This window comes from Cetorhinus maximus, chromosome 9 (assembly GCF_964194155.1).
Source record: "Cetorhinus maximus chromosome 9, sCetMax3.hap1.1, whole genome shotgun sequence".
NCBI lineage: Eukaryota > Metazoa > Chordata > Chondrichthyes > Lamniformes > Cetorhinidae > Cetorhinus > Cetorhinus maximus.
Window position 1 is genome coordinate 14934022 of NC_135887.1, and position 25485 is coordinate 14959506.

At 40.5% G+C, this 25485-nt stretch overlaps 1 protein-coding gene across 5 annotated transcripts in view; it reads right to left on the reverse strand.

Annotated features, from left to right (window-relative positions):
- The window catches only part of nlk2 (nemo-like kinase, type 2), a 211650-nt gene extending 189153 nt beyond the window's left edge, over positions 1-22497 (reverse strand). For 4 of the 5 annotated variants that reach the window (XM_078548113.1, XM_078548111.1, XM_078548110.1 and 1 more), the window contains exon 1: positions 21543-22497. In XM_078548113.1, the coding sequence (XP_078404239.1) occupies positions 21543-22189 (647 nt within the window). In that variant the 5' untranslated portion in view covers positions 22190-22497. The remainder of the gene's footprint in view (positions 1-21542) is intronic. The other variant, XM_078548114.1, reaches the window with a different exon arrangement.
- Positions 22498-25485: the final 2988 nt, after the last annotated feature.

Genomic DNA, 25485 nt, shown 5'->3' on the forward strand with positions numbered 1-25485 from the left:
AGTCAATTTGCACTCAAGATCCTACAAATTACACCAAAATAAAATGACCAGTTATGTTTCTCCTAGTGTTTGTTGAGGGATAGATGTTAGCCATGACACAATAACTTGCGCTTTTATTCAAATATCTCGTCAAATACATAGTGGGGGATAGGGGTGCAGAAAGCATGTCAGACAACACAGCATTGTCAATACCACTATTGCGCTAAAATGTCAAGCTAGATTATGCCTTCAAGTCCTGGGGCAGGGCTTGGACCCATAAAGCCTGTGTCTATGAAGTGAGTGTTACCATTGAGTCAATCTGGCATCTATCAAATAGTAACGATTCTTTGATCTTAGCTGCACTAATATTCACTTCAATATGGTATCTTATTTTTGTGCACATCTACTAGGTCTTATAATTCAAAACTTCATTTCAATTCTTCAGTGAGCCATGCAAAGGGTTTGACAATCAACTTTAAACATGCTTTGCTTCTTTGTAAAAAAAGAGCTTTTACAAGCACTCACAGATTACTAGTCTCAAGAAACAGGTTGCAAGGCAAGCAAAACCAAAAGCACACCACCTTGTACAGAACATTCTGCTATGATCAATTGACGTGCCATAGTTTTCTTTATTCATTCATGGGATAAGGGCATCACTGGCTAGGCCAGCGTTTATTGCCCATCTCTAATTGCCCTTGAGGCGGTGGTGGTGAGCTGCCTTCTGGAACCGCTGCAGTCAATGTGGTGTAGCCACACACACAGTGCTGTTAGGAAGAGTGTTCCAGAATTTTGACCTGTGAAAGAGTGGAGATATAGTTCCAAGTCAGGATGGTGAGTGGCTTGGTGGGAAACTTGCTGGTGGTGGGTATTCCCATGTGTCTGCTGCCCTTGTCCTTCTAGATGGCAGCGCACATGGGTTTGAAAGGTGCTTCCTAAGGAGCCTTGGCAAGCTCCTGCACATGGTACACACTGCTGCCGCAATGCATCCATAGTGTAGGGAGTGAATGTTTGTGGCTGGGGTGCCAATCAAGCAGGCTGCTTTGTCCTGGATGGTGTCAAGCTTCTTGAGTGTTGTTGGAGCTGTATTCATCCAGGCAAGTGAAGAGTATTCCATCACACTCCTGACTTGTGCCTTGTGGATGGTGGACAGGCTTTGGCAAGACAGGAGACGACTTACTTGCCACAGGATTCCTAGCCTCTGACCTGCTCTTGTAGTCAATGTTTTTATGGCTAGTCCAGTTCAGTTTCTGGCCAAAATGTTGAGCAGGAATTGACCATCCGGCTCAGAGTCTGTGCGACCATTCAATTAGAACATGGCTCAACTTCAACCACAGCTCCACTCTCCTACCAGGTCCCTCCATCCCTTTAAACTCTGTCCAAAAATCTTAGCCTTGATTATACTCAATGACTGAACACCCACAGCCTTCTGAAACAGAGAATTCCAAAGATTCACAACCCTGAGTGAAATAATTCTTAATCTCAATCTTAAATTGACCCCTTTCCTGAGATTATGCCCCCTAGATCTAGACTTTGTCAGGAGAAACAGCCTCAAATATATGGTTATTCAACACCTTTTAAGATACGTCCTTGACAAAGTAAAACCAGACATCTAAACTACAGTCATGATTCTCGAGAAAGGCAAGTAGAACTTCAATTTGTGCTTAACATGGATACATTTTTTCCATCTCAGGTAGAATTCCTTAAAATTTAATACTAAGCCACAATGAGTTTTGTAAAATACCTCCTTCAGTTACTGCACTCAAACATTAGTTGAAACAGGGATAGTCACAATATGAAGGCAATAGAACTAAAAGTCTGTGCTTTGAGAATGCCTGCATTTTCTTTTACACTAATTTTAAGTGCTAAAATAAAGCTTATGCCAAGCTGAGCAATCATCCATTTTAAATGAAAAATTGAGGCAAACTATAACCAAAAGAATATTTTGCAGGATTATAGGAATATTTGATTGAAAAAGCACTCTAGTCCGAATACATGCAAAGCCAAACATCCAGTTGCTGGCACTATGCTTGACAACATGAATAAAAAAAACTCTTGGCATATCACACAAGGACAGGCACTAGTATAAAAAGGTAGGAAAAAATAGTAAAACTTGCAAGAGTTCAGAAAGAGTCAAAATACAAAGTTAATTCTAAGATCTTCATCCAACTGTATTTCTTTTTGTGAATACTGGAAAATTTAATCAATCCTTTGCTATTTTTGAGATTATTTAGCTTATTGCTCTAAACAGGAACAAACAGTCAGGCTACTAACATTTTATTTTACATGTAAATGAAAACCTCAGCTGAAATTAAAAAAGTTTAAAATGCTGGACCTTATCAGAAATGGCAAAGTACTGTAAACTGGTAATATTGGTTCTCAGCAACACCATTGTGTTTTCATTCTAGGCTTGAATATCAGAAATAGCTTTGAATAAAGCAAGGTGGAAAGTTAAACTCAAAGGCAAACCCAGATGAAGAAACATTTGATTGAGGTCATTCATCCCGAACTATCTTTTCCTTTATACAGAAATGCAGGTCCACGGTTGCCCTCCCCCACCAACACAACATTTAATCACCACTTGAATGTATTTCACCATTCTTCATGTGAACAGCAGTTCCTGACATCAGTCAAGTACAAACTGAAAAGACAAGTTTATGTCCTGGTATTTTACAATGCTTGAGATTAAACCGTTCAACCCATCATTACCTTTTATGCTTCTATTAGATTCATTCATATGAAGAGTGTGGGTTTTTTAATTCCCCCATAACCTGATCTTTGGCTGCACTGGGATGGGGTGGAGGTTCACAATCCTTCCATGTACCACTTCCAAAGCTTACACATTAATTTTTCATCACACATCTACAAAGCAATGTGGACCTTCAGAACCTAATCAAAGCACTATACAGATTATGCATGCCAGCCTCATGTATCTGCAACTGATCAGACAATGAGACTCAGCAGTCTGTTTACTTTGTTGATTGCTGCTCCACAGTGATGGCATGGTAAATACCAAGTCTACCATTACTTCTAGATCTCTCCCAACCACAATACAGGTCATGCACACGACACTTTCAGATGTATTGGTGCAATAATACATAAATGTGTTAAATACATCTGAATAGAACTATAGAAAAGTTACAGCACAGAAGGAGGCCATTTGGCCCATCTTGTCCATGCCAGCCCAAGGACACCCAGGTGCCCTTTCTAATCCCACCTTCCTGCATCCGGCCCATAGCCCTGCAGCTTACAACACTTAAGGTGCAGATCCAGGTACTTTTTAAAAAAAGAGTTTAGAGTGTCTGCCTCTACCACCAACTTGGGCAGCGAATTCCAGACACCCACTACCCTCTGCGTAGAAAAGTTCTTCCTCATGTCCCCCCTACGCCCACCCACTTATCTTGAACCTATGTCCCCTGGTTCTAGAATTCTCAACCAAGGGAAACAATTTTATCCTGTCCACTATCTATTTCCCTCATAATTTTGTACACCTCAATCAAATCACCTCTCAGCCTTCTTTGTTCTAAGGAAAATAACCCCAACCTACCCAATCTCTCCTCGTAGCTACACTTATCTAACCCTGGCAACATTCTTGTAAACCTCCTCTGCACTCTCTCCAGAGCTATTACGTCCTTCCTGTAATGTGGTGACCAGAACTGCACACGATACTCCAGTTGTGGCCTCACCAGTGTTTTATACAATTTCAACATTATATCCTTACTTTTATATTCTATACCTCTGCCAATGAAGGAGAGCATTCCATATGCCTTCTTTACAACCTTGTCTACTTGAACTGCTGCCTTCAGGGACCTGTGTACTTGTACGCCAAGATCTCTCACTTCATCTACCCCTTTTAGTATATTCCCAATTATTGTGTAATCCCTGTAACTGTTTGACCTCCCTAAATGTATGACCTCACACTTCTCTATGTTAAAATCCATCTGCCACTTTACTGCCCACTCCACCAACCCATCTACATCATTTGGCATTATGGCTATCCTCTACGCTATCCACTACTCGGCCAATCTTTGTCATCTGCAAATTTCCCCAATCGTGCCCCTCACGTTCACATCCAAATCATTAATATATAACACAAACAGCAAGGGTCCCAACACCGAGACCTGTGGAACACCACTTGAGACAACTTTCCATTCGCAAGGGCATCCATCGACCATTACCCTTTGTTTCTTGTTAAAAGCCAACCTTTTATCCAGTGTGCCACCTTACCCTGAATCCCATGGGCTTTTACTTTCCTGATCAATCTGCCATGTGGGACCTTGTCAAATGCCTTGCTAAAATCCATGTACACAACATCCACTGCACTACCTTCATCGACCCTGGTCACTTCCTCAAAGAATTCAATCAAATTTGTGAGGCAAGACCTTCCTTTAACAAATCCATGCTGACCATCCCTGACTAGTCCATGCCTTTCCACATAACAGTTAATCCTACCTTACAGGATTGATTCTACTAATTTGCTCACCACCGATGTAAGACTAACTGGCCTATAATTGTTTGGCATTTCCTTTGATCCCTTTTTAAACAATAGCCTTTGCATATGCAGCTGATATTTTTGAGAAGTCTCTTTTATCCTTTACTTGATTAAGCATGCAAATTTAGTTTCAACATTTTCCTATTCTTCACTATTAAATGCAATAGTGGAAGCACCATCTTTTCAATATTGATGCCCATTGGCGAACTTAAAAACAAGGCCATTTTAAACAGCAACTAAAAACACTTCCGATTCTTCAAGCAATGCCTTCTGTAAATTAGTGGATCAGTAACATATCTTAAATGTGATTGTAAACAAGGCCATTCATTTTTTCCCCAAATTGTAGGCAATGATATGAACAAATTATATTATTGAAGCATTAGGAAATGGTAATTTTCAGTGCAGATGCTATAATGAAGTGCCTGATATCATTGGAATAATTGCCTTTGCATTAACATTCATAATCTGAATATGCCCAAAATACAAAGAAAAATTAGAATCATGTTCAAAGAGTGTATATATGCCTTTAATGCAAAAAAATCAGATCTTCAAACCATAGTTAAGTACAACATTCAACTGTACCAGCTTTATTTTAAACTTGCATTGAGTTATATATAAAACATGCATTACTGGAGGGTTTTAAGGCTACAAAACAGTGATGTCATCTGAAAAACATACACCCAAACTACTCTGACTAGTTTATTCTACATATTTTATTACAATGGCATGAAAACATTGAATAAGGGGGTGGAAATTAGCAGTCTGAGTACTTAATACAAGACATACACAAACTGTTAATAAGTGTGCAGGTCTCCATTTGGTTTAGGCATTATTCATGTACAAAATCCACTGAATTACTTAATACGTCCATTCTACCCATAGCTATTTGTATGAAAAAAAACTTTGGAAAAGTAATAGATGTCAAGATGATTTACAAGTATTTCAGCCTGGTTTCAACATGACACTTTCAATGAGTAGGTGCAAGGAGTTTTAAAAGTTTCTTGCAATTTCCAAGTTAGCAACAACTACTGATTAAGGTAACATTTCAGAACCAGAAAATACATTGAGTTTTTCAAGCATATTGCAAATGTAAAAGGGTAACATTCTGTATAAAGATAGGTGGAACCATTTTTTTTGATCCACCTGCATAGAAGACACTAAGCGCTCCCAATTACTTTCACTCATTGTGATTTATACATCTTTACTGTGCATGGCTTACTAACAGTGTGCACAAATTTGCAATTAAGATCAATGCAATTATTTTTCAAACAGTACATCATTTATCAAGAATAGAATGAACCAATTCCTATGCCTTCACTGGAATTTCAGTAAAAGTAACTTCCATACTGTGTTCTCTAATACAAAAAAAAACTCAACAGTATAATGCAAATCACCACCTCCCAGTTCAAGTTGAGTAGAGAAAATTGAGAAATACTAATGGTAGTGCTTGAAACAATGTGATGAGAGGTAAACAATATTTTAAAACACATAACCCATGCTTTGAGGGCACTGAGCTCAATAACTATGAAGGAGGCATTTTCAAATGAAGACAAAATAAATAAGAATAGATCATACAGCCCCTGAGGCCTGTTCTGCTATTCAATATCATGGCTGGCCTTCTGCCTCAACTCCACTTTGCTGCCTTCTCACCATATCCCTTGATTTCTGGAGGTCAAAAATCTATATGCGCCAGTTTGGAATATACTTAACAATGGAACATCCACAACCCTTTGGGGTAAACAATTCCAAAGATTCACAGCTGAGTGAAGAAATTGCTCATCTCAGTGCTAAATAATGGATCCCTTATCCTGAGGCTTTACACCCTATGCGCTAGGTTCCCCAACTAGGGGAAAGCAACATCTGTCTACCCTGTCCATCCCAGTCATAATCTTGACTGTTTCAATGAGATCACCTCTCTATTCTTGAATACAGGGGGTATAGGCCCAATTTACTCAACCTCTCATCGTCCCACTCATCCCAGGAACCAACAGAATAACTTTCGCTGCACTACCTCCAAGGCAAGTATACCCTTCCTTAGGTATGGAGACAAAACTGCACACCTTGCCAGTGGTCTTACAATAAAGGCCAACATGTCATTTGCCTTCCTAATTGCTTGCAGCACCTGCAATGCTGATGTGTTTTTTGTACAAGTTTGCACAATTTCTCTAAACATCAACATTTAAAAGTCTCTCGCCTTCTAACAAATATTCTCATTTTATATTCTTACCAGAGTAACCTCAGATTTACCCACATTATACTCCACTTGCCACCCAACTCACTTAACCTGTTGATATCTCTTTGCAGCCTTTGAGTTCTCCTCAACAGTTTAGCTTTTTATCATCAGCAAACTTGAATATATCACTCTTGATCTCTTCGTCCAAGTCAGTAATATGGATTGCAGACATTAGAGGCCCCAATGCTGATCCTTGCAGCATTCTACTAGTGACAGCCTGCCAACTTAAATGTTCCTTTAATCTATTCTACTTCCTGTCCGGTAACCAATCCTCCATCCATGCTAATATATTATCTCCAACTCTGAGCCCTTATTTCGCTTATTAACCTTCTGTGTGGAGGGTAGCTAAAGTAAACAGTGGTCCCTTGGAAGCAGAGACAGGAGAAATTACCATGGGGGATGAGGAAATGGTGGAGATATTAAACAAATATTTTGTGTCTTCTACACCGAAGAATGACAAGACACATACCCGATATAGAGGGCAACCTACAGGCTAATAAGTGTGAGGAAATGAAAGTAATTAAAATCGGACGGGAGAAACTCAAAAAAGGACTAAAATCCAACAAATCCCCAGGACTTGATTTTTAGAGCCATAGGATGTAGACAGAGATAGTGGATGCACTATGTTTTTCTAAAATTGCCTAGATTCTGGAATGGCCCTAGCAAATTCGAAGTTAGCAAATATAACACTGCTATTCAAGAAGGAAGTGAGCTACAGGCCAATTAGTCTGACAATCATCAGGAAAGTGCTAGAATCGATTAAGGAAGTCTTAACAATGCAAATAGAAAAACATAGTATGATTAGAACAAGTCATGTTGTAAAAGAGGAATCCTGTTTGACAAACTTAGAATTTTTTGAGGATGTAACTAGTGGGGGAGATAAATATACCAGAAGGTATAGTATGCCTGGATTTCCAAAAGGCATTTGATAAGGTCCCACACATAACAAGGTTAATACAAAAAATAAGGTGCATGGAGTTGGAGGTGGTGTATCAGCATGGATAGAGGATCAGTTAATGGACAGGAAGCAAAGTTGGCAGGTTGTGACTAGTGGAATGTCACAAGCATCAGTGCTGAGGACTCAGCTATGTACTATATTGTTGATTCAGGTAAAGAGACAGTGTCTAAGTTTGTTGATAATACAAAGCCAGGTGGAAATGTAAGCTGTTAGGAGGGCACAGAGGCTGCAGAGAGATCTAGGCAGGTTAAGTGAGCGGGCAACAAAGATGCGAAATTTGTAAATGTTGATGTTCAGAGACACTTGGGTGCACTCATTCAAGGAACACAGTCAAAATTCAGGTACAGCAAGCAATTAGGAAAGCAAATAGCTGGGATTCTACAACGGGTTACATTTTCAGGATAAAGGGGCTGATCATTTAAGACTGAAATGAGGAGAAATTTTTCACTCAAAGGGTTGTGAATCTTTGGAATTCTCCACTCCAGAGGGTTGGTGATGTGCCATCATTGAATACATTTAAGGCTAAGATAGACAGGTTTTTGTCTCTCAGGGAATCAAGGGATATAGGGAGCAGACAGGAAAATGGAGTTGAAGACCAAGGTCAGTCATGATCATACTGAATGGCAGACCAGGCTCAATGGAGCATATAGTCACCTTCTGCACCTATTTTTTTAATGCTCTTGTGTAGCACCTTTTCAAATGCCTTTTGAATATCCAAGTATATAATATTTACTGCTCCCTTTTACCTATCCTACTAGTTACATCCTCAAAATACTGTAATTTGTCAAACAGGATTTCCCTTTTGTAAAACCATGTTGACTTGTTCTAATCATACTATGCTTTTCTAAGTGCATTGTTAAGACTTCCTCAACAATAGACCCCAGTGTTTTCCAGATGACTAAAGTCAGGCTAACTGACCTGTAGTTCCCAGTTTTCTTTGTCCCTCCTTAATAGCGGTGTTACACTGGCTAACTTCTAATCCACCTGGTCCTTTCTAGAATCTAGGGAATTTTGGATAGACATAGCCATAATCTCTTTATGTTCCTTAGGATGTAGGTAATCATTTCCTGGGGATTTTTGGATTTTAGCCCCTTAAGTGTTTTTAATTCGTATTTCATGGGATAGGAGCATCACTGCAAGGCCAGCATTTGTTGCCCATCTCAAACTGCCCTTGAGGAGGTGATGGTGAGCCACCTTCTCAAACCAGTCCATCTGGTGTAGGTGCAGTGCTGTTTAAGGGAGTCCCTGGCTTTTGACCCAGCGACAGTGAAGAACAATGCTGTTTCCCCCAATACTTTTTTTTTTACTGCTAATATTAATAACCTCATGCTCCTCATTCTTATTAACTTCTTGGTTCCTTCTATTTCTGGTATATAATTTGTCTTCTACTTTTTGCTGGTTTCTAAAATACTCCCAATCTAAGACTTACTACTCTTCTTTGCAACGTTAGCCTCTCCTTTTAATCTAATACTATCCTTAACTTCCCTGTAAGCCACGGATGGATCTGCTCACCGACTTTGTTTTTTCATGGAATGCATTTTCTTGAACGAATTGCTTCTTTCAATGTTTCTCACTATTTACTTACCATCATACCTTTTAGTCCATTTCCCCAATCAAACTTAGCAGCTCCTCTGTTATACTGAGGTAAATTGACTTTAACTTTAAGATTCTTGTTTGTGATTGGAGAATGTCACTTTCAAACTTAAAAAATGGAATTCAATTGTATTATGATCACTTTTTCCGAGCAGATCTTTTACCATAACCCTGCCCCTTTGCACAGTAAGAGGTCTAAAATAGCTTTATCCTTAGTTGACTCCATGATGTCTTGGTTCAGGAAACTGTAATAAAAACCATTATACAAGCTCCTCTTCCAGACTACCTTTGCCAATTTCTTTGGTCCAGTCAATATGGTTAATGTCTCCCACGAATATTACATTGCCTTTGTTACAAGCTCCAATTATTTCTCGTTCATTGCCCTGTCCAATGTGATAACTACATTTAGGGGGCCTCAAAACTATTCCCACAAACATTTTCCAGCCATTCTTATTCCTTATCGCCACCCATACTGATTCTGCTTCCTCATCATCCGAGTTAAGATCCCTTTCATGTGACAGTCATCTTTTGCTATCAGGGCTACTCCTTTTCAATTCCTACAGTCATTTCAAAACGTTATCCACTCTTGAATATTTATTTCCCAACCTTGGTCACATACGAACATACAAACTAGGAGCAGGAGTAAGCCATTCGGCCCTTGGGCCTGCTTCACCATTCAATAAGATCATAGCTGATCTGAATGTAACCTCAACCCCACATTCCTGCCTACCCCCGATAACCTTTCACCCCTTGTTAATCAAGAATCTATCTAGCTCTGCCTTAAAATATTCAAAGACTCCACTTCCACCGCCTTTTGACAAAGAGTTTCAAACACTCTCAACCCTCAAAAAAATTTCTCCTTATCTCTGTCTTAAATGAGCAACCCCTAGTTCCAGATTCTCCCACAAGAGGAAACATCCTCTCCACATCCACCCATCAGGACCTTAAATGTTTCAATTAAGTCACCTCTTACTCTAAATTTCAGTGGATACAAGCCTACCCTGTCCAGCTTTTCCTCAGAAGACAACCTGACCATCCCTCGTATCAGTCTAGTAAACCTTCTCTTAACTGCTTCTAATGCATTTACATCTTTCTTGAAATAAGGAGACCAGTATTGTACACAGTACTCCAGGTGTGGTCTCACCAATGCACGGTACAACTGAAGCATAACCTTCCTACTTTTGTAATCAATTCCTCTCACAATAAATGATAACATTCTATTAGCTTTCCTAATTACCTGCTGAACCTCTTGTGATTCATGCACTAGGACACCCAGATCCTTCTGAATCTCAGAGCTCTTCAATCTCTCACCATTTAGGTAAGATTCTTTTTTCTGTCAAAATGAACGATTTCACATTTGCCCACATTATACTCCATTTGCCAGGTCTTTGCCCAATCACTTAGCCTATGTCAATTTGTAGCCTCCTTACATCCTCTTCACAAATTACTTTCCTACCTTTGTGTCGTCAGCAATTTTAGCCACTATTCCTTCGGTCTCTTCATCAAAGTCATTTAAATAAATTGTAAAAAGTGGAGGCCCAAGCACAGATACTTGCGGCAGACCACTCATCACATTCTGCCAACCAGAAAAAGACCCATTTATGCCAACTCTGCTTCCTGTTGAATAGCCAATCTTCCATCCATGCCAACATGTTACCTCCCCACACCATGAGCTTTTTTCTGCAACAACCTTTGAGTGGCACTTTATCACCTTGTAAACATGTGTATGTTGGCAATTAGATCTAAATCAAATACCTTTATCATGCCACAAGTTCATCCATTTTATTGTAATGCTTTGCGCAAATATACAGCCTTCAGTTTTATTTTACAATTTTTTGAATGAACCTTATTCATTGATGCATCGTTATCGTCAAATCTGTCCGTATCCGTCTTTACCCAAATCGCTACATCATTCTGTTGTCTCTACTTTTCTAAATCTCCCTTCATTTGAACCATCCCCCAACTTTTAGTTTAAAGCCCAAGTTATACTATTCACCAGGATACCAATCCCAACCCAGTTTAAGTGCAGCCCATTCCACTTAACAGCTCCTCCTTTCCTCAGTATCGGTGCTGGTGTCCCACGAATCAAAACCCCTTCTTCCCACACCACTAAGCCATGCATTTAATTCTCCAATCTGCTTGGCCCTATTCCAAATCAAAAAAGTGGATCAGGCAACAATACAGAGATTATTACCTTTTGAGGTTCTAAGTTTTAATTTGCACCCCAACTCCTCAAACTCTCTCAGCAGAACAGCATTCCTCAATTTGTTTATGTTGAGGATTCCTACAAGAACCATGACAACTGGATCCTCCACCTTTAAGTTAGTCCCCAGCAACAAAGAGATGGCTTTAACCCTGGCACTGGGCAGGCACTATAAGACCATAAGACATAGGAGCAGAAATTAGGCCATTCGGCCCATCGAGTCTGCTCCGCCATTCAATCATGGCTGATAAGTTTCTCAACCCCATTCTCCCGCCTTCTCCCCATAACCTTTGATCCCCTTACCAATCAAGAACCTATCTATCTTGGTCTTAAATACACTCAATGACCTGGCCTCCACAGCCTTCTGTGACAATGAATTCCATAGATTCACCACTCTCTGGCTAAACAGGTTTCTCCTCATCTCTGTTCTAAAAGGTCTTCCCTTTACTCTGAGGCTGTGCCCTTGGGTCCTAGTCTCTCCTACTAATGGAAACATCTTCCCCACGTCCACTCTATCCAGTGTATCTAATTCCCCAATCTCATTTTCTTAAGGGACCAACGTTTACTTTAGCTACTCTTTTCCTTTTTTACTTTTAGCTTTTACTGGCTTTTCATTTTTTTTCTCATTCCAATTCTTCCCTCTTTATTATTTTTAGCCATCGCTGTGGAATTTATTATTTTTTTTTTTTAGAAACCAGCAATCTTCTGACCTACCATTAATCTTTGCAGCATTGTTCACCTTTTCTTTCAATTTGATGCCATCCTTAACTAACTTTGTTAACCACAGATTCTGCATCCTCCTTTTAGAACCCCTTTCTCAATAGATTAAACCTTTGAGTTATGAAATAATTTTACCATGCACTTCCAAGTATTCTGAAATCTCATCCTTAATAATGGATTCTAAAATCTTACCAACGACCGACGTCAGGCTTATCGGCCTGTAATTTCCCGTCTTTTGCCTCACTCCCTTCATAAAAAGGGGGGCTACATTAGCGATTTCCCAGTCCTCTGGGACCCTCTCAGACTCCAGTGATTCCTGAAAGATCACCACTAACGCCTCCACTATCGCTTCAGCTATTTCCTTCAGAACTCTGGGGTGTAATCCATCTGGTCCAGGTGATTTATCCACCTTCAGACCTTTCAGTTTTCCTAGCACCTTCTCCTTGGTAATGGCCACCATACTCACCTCTGTCCCCCGACTCTCTTGAACGTTGAGGATGTCACTCGTGTCTTTCACTGTGAAGACTGACGCAATGTACCTATTCAGTTCCTCCGCCATTTCTTTGTTCCCCACTACTACTTCTCCAGCGTCATTTTCCAGCGGCCCAACGTCCACTTTTGCCTCTCTCTTACCCTTTATATATCTAAAAAAACTCTTGCAATCTTTTATATTACTGGCTAGTTTACCCTCGTATTTAATCTTCTCCCTTCTTATTTCTTTTTTAGTTGTCCTCTGTTGGTCTTTGTAGGCTTCCCAATCCCCTGGTTTCCCACTGCTCTTCGCCGCATTGTATGCTTTCTCTTTAGCTCTTATGCTGTCCCTGACTTCCCTTGTCAGCCATGGTTGCCTCGTCCTCCCTTTAGTATGCTGCTGCTTCTTCCTAGGGATGAATTTTTGCTGTGTCTCCCAAATTACTCCCAGAAACTCCTGCCATTGCTGTTCCACTGTCTTTCCTGCTAGGCTCATCTCCCAGTCAATTCTGGCCAGCTCCTCCCTCATGCCTCTGTAGTTGCCTTTATTCAACTGTTATACTGTTACATCTGATTCCAGCTTTTTCCTCTCAAATTGCAGGGTAAATTCTATCATATTATGGTCACTTCCTCCTAGGGGTTCCTTCACCTTAAGCTCCCTTATCAAATCTGCCTCATTACACATCACTAAATCTAGAATTGCCTGTTCCCTAGTGGGCTCCACCACAAGCTGCTCCAAAAAGCCATCTCGTAGACATTCCACAAATTCCTTTTCTTGGGATCCACTACCAACCTGATTTTCCCAGTCTACTTGCATATTGAAATCCCCCATGATCACTGTAACCTTGCCTTTCTTACATGCCTTTTCTATCTCCTGGTGTATCTTGTGCCCCACATCCTGACTACTGTTCGGAGGCCTGTACATAACTCCCATTATGGATTTTTTACCTTTGCGGTTCCTCAACTCTACTCACACAGATTCTACATCATCTGACCCTACATCATTTCTTGCTATTGATTTAATTTCATTTCTTACTAACAAATCAACCCCACCCCCTCTGCCAACCTGCCTATCTTATCAATAGGATGTATATCCTTGGATATTTAGCTCCCAATCCTGATCCCCTTGCAGCCATGTCTCCTTCAGAACTCCTGGTCTTGGCTGCAGAGAACAGTATCTACGCCTCTGACTATACTGTCCCCTATCATTACCACCTTCCTTTTCAATCCCTCACTTAAATGGCACTCTGCACCATCCACAGAACCATAGAAAAGTTACAGCATAGAAGGAGGCCATTCGGCCCATCTTGTCCATGCCAGCCCGAGGACACCCAGGTGCCCTTTCTACGGTGCAGATCCAGGTACTTTTTAAAAGATTTTAAAGTTTCTGCCTCTACCACCAACTTGGGCAGCAAATTCCAGACACCCACTACCCTCTGCGTAAAAAAGTTCTTCCTCATGTCCCCCCCTACACCTTCTGCCACTTATCTTGAATCTATGTTCCCTGGTTCTAGAATTCTCCATCAAGGGAAACAATTTTATCCTGTCCACTCTATCTATTCCCCTCATAATTTTGTACACCTCAATCATGGTCAGTTTGCTGATCCACCCTTCAGTCCTTGTTTCATCCACACAGGTACCAATTAAGTCATGCCTGTTAGTTGAAGTCAAGGACTCAGGCTCTTCCATCACTGCATGCTGGATCCCCATACCTGCCTGACTTGCAGTCTCAGCCTCCTGTCCCTAACCGACTCAAGTTCTACTTAACCTAAGGGGGTGTGACTGCCTCCCAGAAGTAACTCTCCTTCATTTTGATGCCCCAATGTCTGCAGCTCAGGCTGAGCTAAAGTTGTGAAAGTTGAAGACGCTAACCACAGGTATGGTTTTCCAGAACTGCAATACAGCCTACAAACTTCCACGCATGCAATCGTGGCATGCCGTCTGCCCTGCCATGTCAATCTATCCTTATTTATTTGGATTACTTTACTAAAATTAGTCACTAAAGTGATAGCAGGTTACAGGCAAAAGAACATTTATCAGTTACTAGAGGTAAAACAAAAATAAAAGCATCATCTTCTTCCACCTCTGCACCAAATTCCCAACTTAGCACTCGGTTCACGAAGCACTCTGCGCTTCCCAATCTGTGTGGAAGCAAACAGACAACTTATGCTGGCGAGAGAAAGACTTAGCTCTGAAGAATCATCATACGGACTCGAAACATTAACTCTGTCTTTCTCTCCACAGACGCTGTCAGACCCGAGTTTTTCCAGCATTTTTTGCTTTTGTTTCAGATTTCCAGCATCCGCAATATTTTGCCTTTATCTTCTTATACTGGTCCCTCGCACTCTCAATTTTAAATCACTCTGCCAGTGGTGGCTATGCCTACAGCTCCCTCGATCCTAAACTCTGCAATTTCATCAATAAAAACTATTTTGCCTTTCTCCTCTCTCCTCTAAGATACCCCATAAAACCTACCTTACCCTTCTTGATATCACATGAGGCTCAAATGCACATTTTGTTTAACAGATATGCCTTTGCACCTTTAACAGAGTAAAGCATCCCATATAAATGCCAGTTTATTGTTCCCAGTGTAAAAGTCACCTAGAACATTACCCAGTAAACTTTTCAGAGCTTTTTTAAAAAAATGAAATCCAAGGATCAACCCACTTAAATATGGCACCAAAATCTCATTTATAAAAACTTAACTTAGTGTTACTTTATTCCACAGGCATCAAGACTTTATTTTACCACTGCATATTCTGTGCAAATTACTCTCTTCCTGACTCGCCAAAGCCTTTCCACCCATCCACAAGGCACAAGTTAGGAATGTGATGGAACATTCTCCACTTGCCTGGATTAGCCACATTAAGCTCAGCACTACCCAGGGCAAGGCAGCCCAGTTGATCGGCTTGATCGGCATTTCCAACCACTTTCAACATTCACTTCCCCCCGCTACCACTAGCACACTTTGGCTGCAGTGTGCATCATCTACAAGATGCACTGCAGCAACATGCTAAGGCTTTTTCAACAGTGTCTTCCAAACCTGCAATCTCTGCCACTAGAAGGACGACGACAGCAAGTGCCTGGGAACACAGATATACATTCCCTTTCAAGTCACACAGCGTCGCAATTTGGAAATCCACTGCCTCTATTTCATTGTTACTGGGTCAAAATCCTGGAACCCTCGGTACCTAACAGCCCTGTGGGAGTACCTACACACAAACTGCAGCAATTCAAGGTAGCAGCTCACCACCATTTTTCAAGGGCAAATAGGGAACGCCCACATCCCACAAACTATTGGAGAAAAAAAACTCCACATTCATTGAATTTCACTTAGCAGCATGAGTGTTGCACTAGCTGCTGGGCAAGTAATTTACATACAAGAGCAGAAGTGAACAGTTGACAACAATGTATGACATTTGACAACTGAATGCATTTAACATTTTAATGTGCATGAAAACAAAAAGCTTCTAAAGCATAAATGGATTTAGTGTTCTCAAAAAACTTCTTTCCTGCTCTTCCCCACTCCCCGAAATTACATTCAAGAGAAACTGGTTGAGTAGGGTGGGTCTGGGAAAAATGGTTGAGGCTGACTGTAACTTTACAAAATTCTGTGCAATGGAAATTTATACCACATTGAACAATGGTAAATGAAAATCCCCTTTAAAAAATGGGGGACAGTTATTATAGGTCAATCTTATTTCTGCTGTGGTTAAAAGTACTAGAGCTTATAATGTTGGATGAAGATCATTAAACCACCGGTTGCACCAAACTCTAAAAGGAACACGAGAGGGAAAAGAAATAGTGGATATGGCTTATCTGGATTTGCCAAAAGCATCTGATGGAGTACTGCAGCAAAAAACACATGGATAGTAATAGCTGAGGCCAGAAAGTTAAGAATAGGGTTAAAGGAGGTTTTTCTGAATGAAAAAGTACAGCTAGTGGTATTCCACTGAAGTCAGTCTTGGGGAAACTTACTATAGACACTAATATTGATAACTGAAGCTATATATGGCAAATTATGAAAGACTGCATGATAACAGGCCCACAGGATTGGCAGATGCAGCTCACGGAAAAATAAAAGAAGTTCATCTATAATATGTGAGTGTTGCTGGCTAGACCAACACTTGTGCGACGAGAGATGTATATTTTTATTTTTATATTTTTTGTGATTATGTTTTTGGTGTAGAAAGCTGTGTGTCCAGGGTTAATTAAACAGAGGGAAGGTTATTAGAGACAGTTGTCTATAAGGTCTAAGCAATTAAAGGTTAAAGGCATTAGGTTTGTGCATTTGTAATGAGAGGTTATGGTGGGTCGGGGTTACAAGTAAATAGTTTGGGTCTGATATTTGCATTGTAGAGAAGTGGGGAAATTGGTTTTCAGTTGTTGAATTTCAAAAGGGAGTTCAGAGGTGACAGGGAACATTTGCATCTTACAGGGGTACCATGTAAGATGTGGAGGGGGATGCCCACCAAGGACAGCTTCTGTGTGCTGAAGTGCTGAAAAGTTGTGAAAGGTTTAAATTGAAGAAAGCAACTCAGTGCTAAGCCAGGAAAGTCTTTGTTTTAGTAAACAGTTCACTTCTGCACCTCCTTTTGGAATTTCACATCAGAGTGGAAGTGTCTGAGAAGTCATGAGATGTTCCTTTATTAAAAAGTGACAACAATTTCTTGTCTTGGGTAATATTTTCTGGATTTTCATGGTTAAAAATCTATAAATGGGTAGTTTAATTGTGAACTTTTGACCAAGCTTGCCTTTTTGGAGTTGTTCTGTAAGACTGTTTTAACTGTATAACTTTTATCTTGTGAGCTTACGGTTTTTTTTCTATCTAATAAATCTTGCCATTTTAAAAATTCTAAAGGTGTTACTGGAGTTCTATGCTTTTGAGGTCAGAAGCTTTTCCTCCTCATTTTCACAATTATTAAAAAAAGTTTATGATCAGCAAGATAGGCTTCATTCTGGGGATCTGGCTTGCTCAGCAATTACATCAGCTGTAGTCATAACAATTGCCCATCCCTAATTGCCCTTAAGGTGGTAGAAAGCCACCTTCTTAAACCGTTACAGTCAAGAAAGGGCATGCACTATATATTATAGCATCTTCCACATCCTCAGATCATCCCAATGCATTTATTCAATGGTTTATTTTTTAAACATAGGTAAATGTAGTTAGCCAATTTGCTTACAGCAAGACTCACATAACAATTAGATAAATCAGTTATTTTGTTTTTGCTGTTGTTGGTTACCAGATAAATATCTGCCAACATTCTCTTCAAATTGCACTATTAGATCTACTTGAACAGAGTGTCAGTTTACTGTTGCATCTGAGAAATGGCACCACCAACAATATGCCACTCAGTACTTTACAGGCATGTCAGCATTACTTACATGCTTTAGTCTCCACTCTAGGACAAGACCTGAGGCAGAGTGTGCCAACACTGAACCAAGCTAACGCCTAATTCAGAAGAATAAGGAAAAGAAATGCATCCCAAGTAATGGAGCAGGGGAACCTTGATGCATAGATACAAAGCCATTAAAGACAGGTCAAATATAAAAGACCACAAATAGGTAAACAATTAGTCATACACCTAGAAATAGAATACAAAAGCAAAGAAGCAATGTTGAACTTGTACAAAGTCTTAGGCTACATTTGGATATACTGTAAAGATTTGGGTACATAAATAAGGAGGATTTAAATGTGGCTGAAAAGAGGTACACCATAGATTCACAGGAATATATCAATTTTAGAAAGGGTTTTTACTTGTTACCAGAGAGGTTAGAGTGTGACTCAAGAGAAATATGGACAATTACGAATGAAAATTATGAAATACAGTATTAAGTAATTCCCACTATTCAATGGGACAAAAAAAAAAAGAGGGGCACAAATTTAACTATCACAAAAAGAGTTGAACCTGAAGGTTAGAAAAATTTCCTTCACGGGGTGGTCAGAATATGAAATTCTCTGCCACAAACAGCTGTAGTGTCCATAGATAGATAGTTGCTTGAATCTGGAAGATATGCATATGGATAACATTAAAATTAACATGGAGGAAAGTTGAATAGCCCATTTCTGTGCTGTTAACATTTGATTTCTCTTCTTTTGCTGGGAACTGTGAAATGATGTCCCAGCGTTTCACTGAAGTGGTCATTTGAATCAGTGACCAAAAATACAGGCTATTATAAAGATGGGGCTAACACTACCTTTTTTCTATCCTTGCTCAAAGTTAACACAAGCAGCTTCCAGCAAGGTTAATGATCCTGAGTACAACACTGATTTAAGCCAACTGGAATTTGCCTCGGATGAGATTGGTTAACACAAGGCAAGCCAGAAATAAAAAACTTTTCTGCTCATGTAGTTTAGTATCACAAGTGATGCAACCATATAAGTCATCAGGACTGTCCAAAATAAGATTAAAATATATTTATGGATCAAGCACTGCAAAACAGTTGCCACTGGATGCAAGAAAGTCTAGTTTTACTTTTTGTTGGCTCATGATTAGTGAGCTTAAGTGTTAATATGTTGGAAGAACTTTATTCCAAAATGATGGGCAATAGCACCAAAAATACAGACAAATCTGAGAATGATCCCAAAAAATGTGCTAACCAGTACTCCCGATTTAAAAAATTAGATTAGAAACTCAACTTTCAAATTCAATATTTGTATAGGGTGAAATTTCACACCGTCTTGCAGCAAGACTTGTCAGTTTCAGCACTCAATCTTTCGTGAAAAAACTGCAATTCATTGTGCCTGCTATAGCATCCACTAGATATCCGTTTAAAAACTTACTTGCCGTGTCTTATTTTTCAAAGCATTTTCTCTATTTCATTCCCACTGCATTTCTACTTTGCTACTGTTTTCCAATTTTGCTTAAATAACATGAAAAAGGCTTTTGATCCAATTTATTTGCATCTTAGGGACACAGGATCAGGAGTAGGCCATTAACCACCTAGAGCTTGTTCTGCCTTTGGTCATGGATCACTTATAGATTCTACTAATCTAGGAAATTATTTCCTCCCCCAAATAAAGAGCTTTTTCTTTTAAATTAAATGCAACCCATACACGCAATCATACTTCCATTTCCTAACACTATAATAAATTGGGCTGGGGTTTATAACATTAAACCAATTTGGGTTACAAAATATCTACAATATTGAATCAAGGACTTTATGTAGTTCTCTAGCAAAGCCAACACTGCTTTTACATAAAGGCTATGTGAATTGCCCAGTAAACAAACAACCAAAAAATATTCTATAATCATAACCATTATCCTTTCACCCAGACCACTCAATTGTGTTCAATACAGTAAGAAAAGATGACTTACTGAGCATATTAAAAATCACTCCAGGTACAGGGTTCTATTGGTATTCATAATATAGACCAGCTGGTAATTTGTGCCATCAGAACCACTCATTCAAACCACTACATTTTAACACCTATACAACCTATTATCCCAAGCTGCATGGGTGCCACTCCTCGTGGACTTGCTAACTATCTGCAGCAAGCACTGCCACCATTATGAAACAGTATGAAAATAACTTCCATTGTATATATGTAATAGCACTGACTTTTTGAAATTCTGAAAACTTAGGTGACAATATATAGAGAATACTAAAAAGCATGGAGAATATTAATTGGGATGGTTATTGTAGGAAGGAAACAAAAAAACTCAGGCCACAAGTCATTTCACCTTCTCAGAGGATTGAGACACATTGGAATTCTCTTCCTCAAAAAGGTGGAAGAGGCAGAATTCTTGAACATCCGAGGGCAGACGTAGACTCTTTAAGCAAGAGGACGAATGGTTATTGGGGGTAGGCATGTGAAGCTGAGGTTAAAATTAGATCAGCCATGATGTTATTGAATGGTGGAGCAGGTTTGAGGGACCAGTGGCCTACTCCCAATACTTATGTTCACACGTTCACTTGTAAAGTAAGCCCAGTTAGTCACACAGAATAACAGATAAAGTCCTTCAAACCTAAAGATGCTGTTCCCAATTATAGTGTACTTAATTGCACAATAATCTTCAATAACCTGAGACCACTCTAAAAAGTGTAGTGTTTTAAAACAACCAAGTGCAGCCTCCCACTTTCGCTTACAATTAAAATATTGCGTAATGCAGGACAACTAAAATTTCAAAACCAATTTCAGGTAACCCATCGCTATTCATACTCGGGTTCTTTAAAAACAGAAGGCAAAACTTAATCTTACTTTTTGGCAGCTTAACACTGCAAGAGGAAGCAAGGTTTACACAACCAAGTGTACTAAACTTTCTCGGGGTTATACAGCAGCTTGAGCCAAAATGCTTCACATTTTTTTAAAAAAAATTTGGAATCGAGTGTGAACTTTTTTTGGGGGGATTGGTCGTTTGCTATATATAATTCAGGCGTCAAACGACCTCGAAATAGCTGATCCTTCAAGGCAAGAAGACATCTCATCAAGCTTTCTCTCTCTCATTAGTGCAGAGCAGGACGCTAAAGGGACTTCTTCTTAGGGACAAAAGCACTTAACTTCCAGTGCCGTGGAAAAAAATGCAACGAACTAATGATGGCTAATTTCCGCCACCCGCAAGCAATGTCACTTTATAAATTATTTAGATTCCTGACGTTACAATACACTTCCTGTGTTAGACGCCGAGCTCACCTAACCCACAAAACACATTTGGGCAAGCAAAATATTTTGAAACTCCCAGCAAGTTCAACAGTGTCAGTCAGCGCCTTTGTGGAGACACCCGAACTGCACAACGTTGATAAACTGTTTTATCCAAAATAAAATTTTTTTTTTAAAAAGACTGGCAAAACCCGCTGTGTGTGTGTTTTTCTTTAAAAATAGCAATGAATTAATATTTGAAAGCACTGTTTTCAACCTGTTAAAAACTCTTGCCCACACTTGCTCAAAACCTACCAGACGACTCCGAAGGCTCCGTATCCGATGGGTCTGTCGGGCTCGATGTCCAGCTGATGCGCCTTGGCGGCGGCCGCGGCGGCGTGAATCTGCACCGAGGCGGCGGCGGCGGCCGGCGCCGGGGACGGGAAATACGGCGCCTGGCCCGGGTTCAGCATCGCCGCCGCCGCCGCGGCTGCTGCTGCCGCCGCGGCGGCGGCCGAGGCGGCGGCGGCGGCGGACGACGAGGATGAAGAGGACGAGGAGGACGAGACGGCGGCCGAGCTGGCGGCGGCGGCGGCAGCAGCGGCGGCGGCGGCCGCCGGGTGATGGTGATGCTGGACCGGGTGTACCGCCGTGCCGATGCCACCGCCGCCTCCTCCTCCAGCACCCCCACCTCCCCCAGCAGCAGCGGCGGCGCCGCCGCCAGCAGCAGTAGCAGCGCCGGGGTGTAGATGGTGGTGATGGTGAGGAGGCGGCGGGTGATGAGGCGGCTGCTGGTGATGGTTGCTGCTGCTGCTGCTACTGTGGTGATGATGGTTGTTGTTGTGATGGTGGTGGTGGTGGTGGTGATGGTGATGGGCGGCCCCGGCGCCGTTATAAGCCATCAGCTTGGCGACGCTTTGGCGCTGCTGGCCCGCCGCCGCCGTGGTGCCGCACAGCGCCATGACCAACGGCCGCACCGCGCGCCCAGCCCGCGCTCCACCGGCCGCCGCCGCCTCGCCGCTCGAGCTCCGCCTCGGCCGCACTCTCCTCGCTCCGTCCTTCCTAAACCATCTTCCAGCAAATTCCACACCCGGTTTTCCTCAGGAAATTCAATAATCCGGCGTTTTAACTCCTCGGGAGATAGAAAAATTCTTCAAAAGACTTTGGCTTTCACTTCGTACATATTTTTTCTGAGGGGGGGAAAACTCCTTCAGTCTTTCATAGTAAACATCGTCAACAGCAATTATAAACCTTAATTTTTTTTTATATAATAAAAAAAATTACCCCCCCCACCCCCCCCAAAGCCGCCAAGAGGGAGAGAAACTAAACACGGAACCCTCGAAAGCCGGAGTCCCTCCCCCCCCACCACCCCCCACTGATTGCTCCCGCCCCTCTCGCTCAGCAGCCGGGCCGCGCGCACCCGAACGCGATAGTGGACAACGCGGCCCGCCCACCCCCCCTCTCTCCACTGACAGTCCCCGTACTAGGCCTGATTGACACCACGTCTGCCGAATCGGGACGTACGCCGTCCCACGTACCTGCGGCGTCCAGGTGCCGAGCGTGCTGCAAGGGCGGGTCGCCCCGTATGGAACGCAAGTTCGGTTGAGCGGGCACAAAGGGCACGTGATCCAGATCTTCTCCCACAAAGCCCAGCGGTGCCAGAAAGAGGTCAACTCTTGCATTGATGGGACCCCAACTGGTAAATGGAGGGAATCACACAGAGTGCATCTTATCCTGGGGCTTTAAACTATTGAAGAGGATGTGTTTTCCTTCCTTTGTGGGATTCAGAAACAAATCTTAACCATCTGAAAGAGCTGAACTTCTTTTATATGTGGCCGATGAAATAATTAATAGACACACCTGTGCAAGTAGATTATCTTCAGCTTATCTCACTACCATGTCCACTCTTTACAGTAAACTAATGACAACTGCAACAGCCTGGGCTAGTTCTAAGATCTAACTTATAATAATGCTGTAAATTATACTTTCGAAATTAACCAAAAGTTAAGCTTATATGTTATTTATAGACGATTTTTCTATATCTATTTAGAAAAGAGAAATTAGTTATCTAATCTAGATGGTTTTATCTTCCTTTGCTCCATTTCCAGGTCAGCTGCCTACTGTGCCCATTACTGTACCATATAAGGCCTGGGAAAGTGGGTCAGGATACAGATGGGCAGAAATGCACATTTATAATGTTCAGCTTGTCTTTGTGTAAAATGACAGCCATGTCAGCATCTCGAGTGTTTTTCTTTTATAAGTTAGGTTAAGTGTATTTTGAGTTTGGTATCTTGCTGATTTATACTTTCATCACATTTGTGATTGTACCAAAAATATGTCAAATTAAGGATTCTACCTCATTTAGTGCCCCCAAAAGGAACTGAGTGATAATCTTGATTATATGATACACAGATACTGGGCAAGTTTGAAATATATATCTTCATAATTAGTTTTTTTTTAAAAAGGTTAAAATCCAGAATTTCCATTTTATAATCTCATCACTGAAGAATTATTATGTAACATGGAGTATCATTGGATTGCGGCTTTATTCCTGCCTTCAATGTCAGGAAACTTTCAATAACTACACATTCAAAAAGAACATTTAAAAAGAAATGCAGTAAACATCTGTCACTATAATACTATTTTTTTGAAATAGCTGCACAAAACTTTTTTTATCCAGTATGATTTTATAGAAATAGAAAATGGATTACCTAATGATCTTGTTTCAGGACATATGGAAATATAATTCTTCAGTAAATGATGCCTTACATTCATAATAAATAAGAAAGATGATCAATGTGGCAGAGTTACTAATTGTTAGCTCATAAAAAGGAAACAAATCCAACCAAAAAATTTTTGGCAAACCTTTTTCCACCTCTTGAGAAATATACAAAGCATACAGGAGTGACCTGGAAAAGGAGCAAAGGAACTTAATATAGTCATGATAAAAATGGTGCACAGCTTTGTGATTCCTTTCCCTCCACAAAATACTGGCTTGCCAAGCACTGCTTTGTAAAGGCAGTGTTCCTTTAATAAGCAAAACAAAGGTAGATGGAATATGGCTTTCCCTCCACCAGCCTGTGACAAGTGGGATGCTGGATCAATTTACCTGCATAACAATCACTGCACTTAAAAAAATAATTTGTTGATTGTAAAACACTTGGAAATTTGAAAAGGATATAAAAAGCTGCTGTACAGGTGTAAATTTTCCTTTCTTTTGTACAGCAACTCCTAATGACAGTGATAACCGATTCCTAAATTATGTTCTGAAAGTTCCTATATTATTATAAGTTTGCTTTCCTTTCTTTGAAAGTGTAAGGCAAATTGTAGTCGGATACCAGTTATGTTTTTTCACCTTTAATCACTACATTAGTCATTAATGTTTAATACATGCAAGACAATCGTTTGGTCATGAAGACACCTACACTAATAAAACATTGAGGTGCATAGCTAAATTAGGAGGCCAGAATAGGTAATGAGCAAATATGAGCTGTTTAGCTAATTGAAAAGGCACCCAGTCATCCAAAACTATGCCAGATTGTTGAATTCTTAATGTGTACCACCATCCTATTTCTAACTTTTGAAGACTCCCTATTAAAATATAATATAGTATTTGAAGTGTATGTATACTTGAGAACACTCTCTCAAAGATGTCTTGACATAAATTTGTTTTAAACCTTTAGATTTTAACTTGGAGTCAGGCAGTTGGTGTAATCTGATATAATGTCTACCCACAGCACTGCTTTATAAAAGGGAAACTACTTGCATCTTTATTCCAAGCATGGGGAGTTGGGGGGGGGGGGGTGGTTAGCACTGAGGTTAAGAACTGAACACACACCACAAAGATAACTTGGCAACAAAACATTTGCATGAAGCATCTGTTAAATGTGAGAAGTTTGAAAGGTGGCACTTAGCGTAATGTACATCCTAATTGCAGAGAGGAATATGTGGATCTGATTATACCAAGTGATTTGCTCAGAGGGTGGAGATAAGCTTTAAGATTTCAAAAAGGGGGAAAAGCCACTGAAGGGATCCTCCAGATCAGTATCATTTTCCTCCTGTTTGGAGACGAGATAATGACCCATCATAGTCTTAGTTTTGACAAGGAAGGAAAAGTAGGTTTGAATTAAAAAAAAGTTGTCAATTTATTGAAGAAACACAAAAAAATGGTTTGGAAGATGTGGCACCTATAATTTCAGGATAGAAACTTGGCTTTTAAAAATGATCAACACAATAATGAGACAGGCTACATAATAAA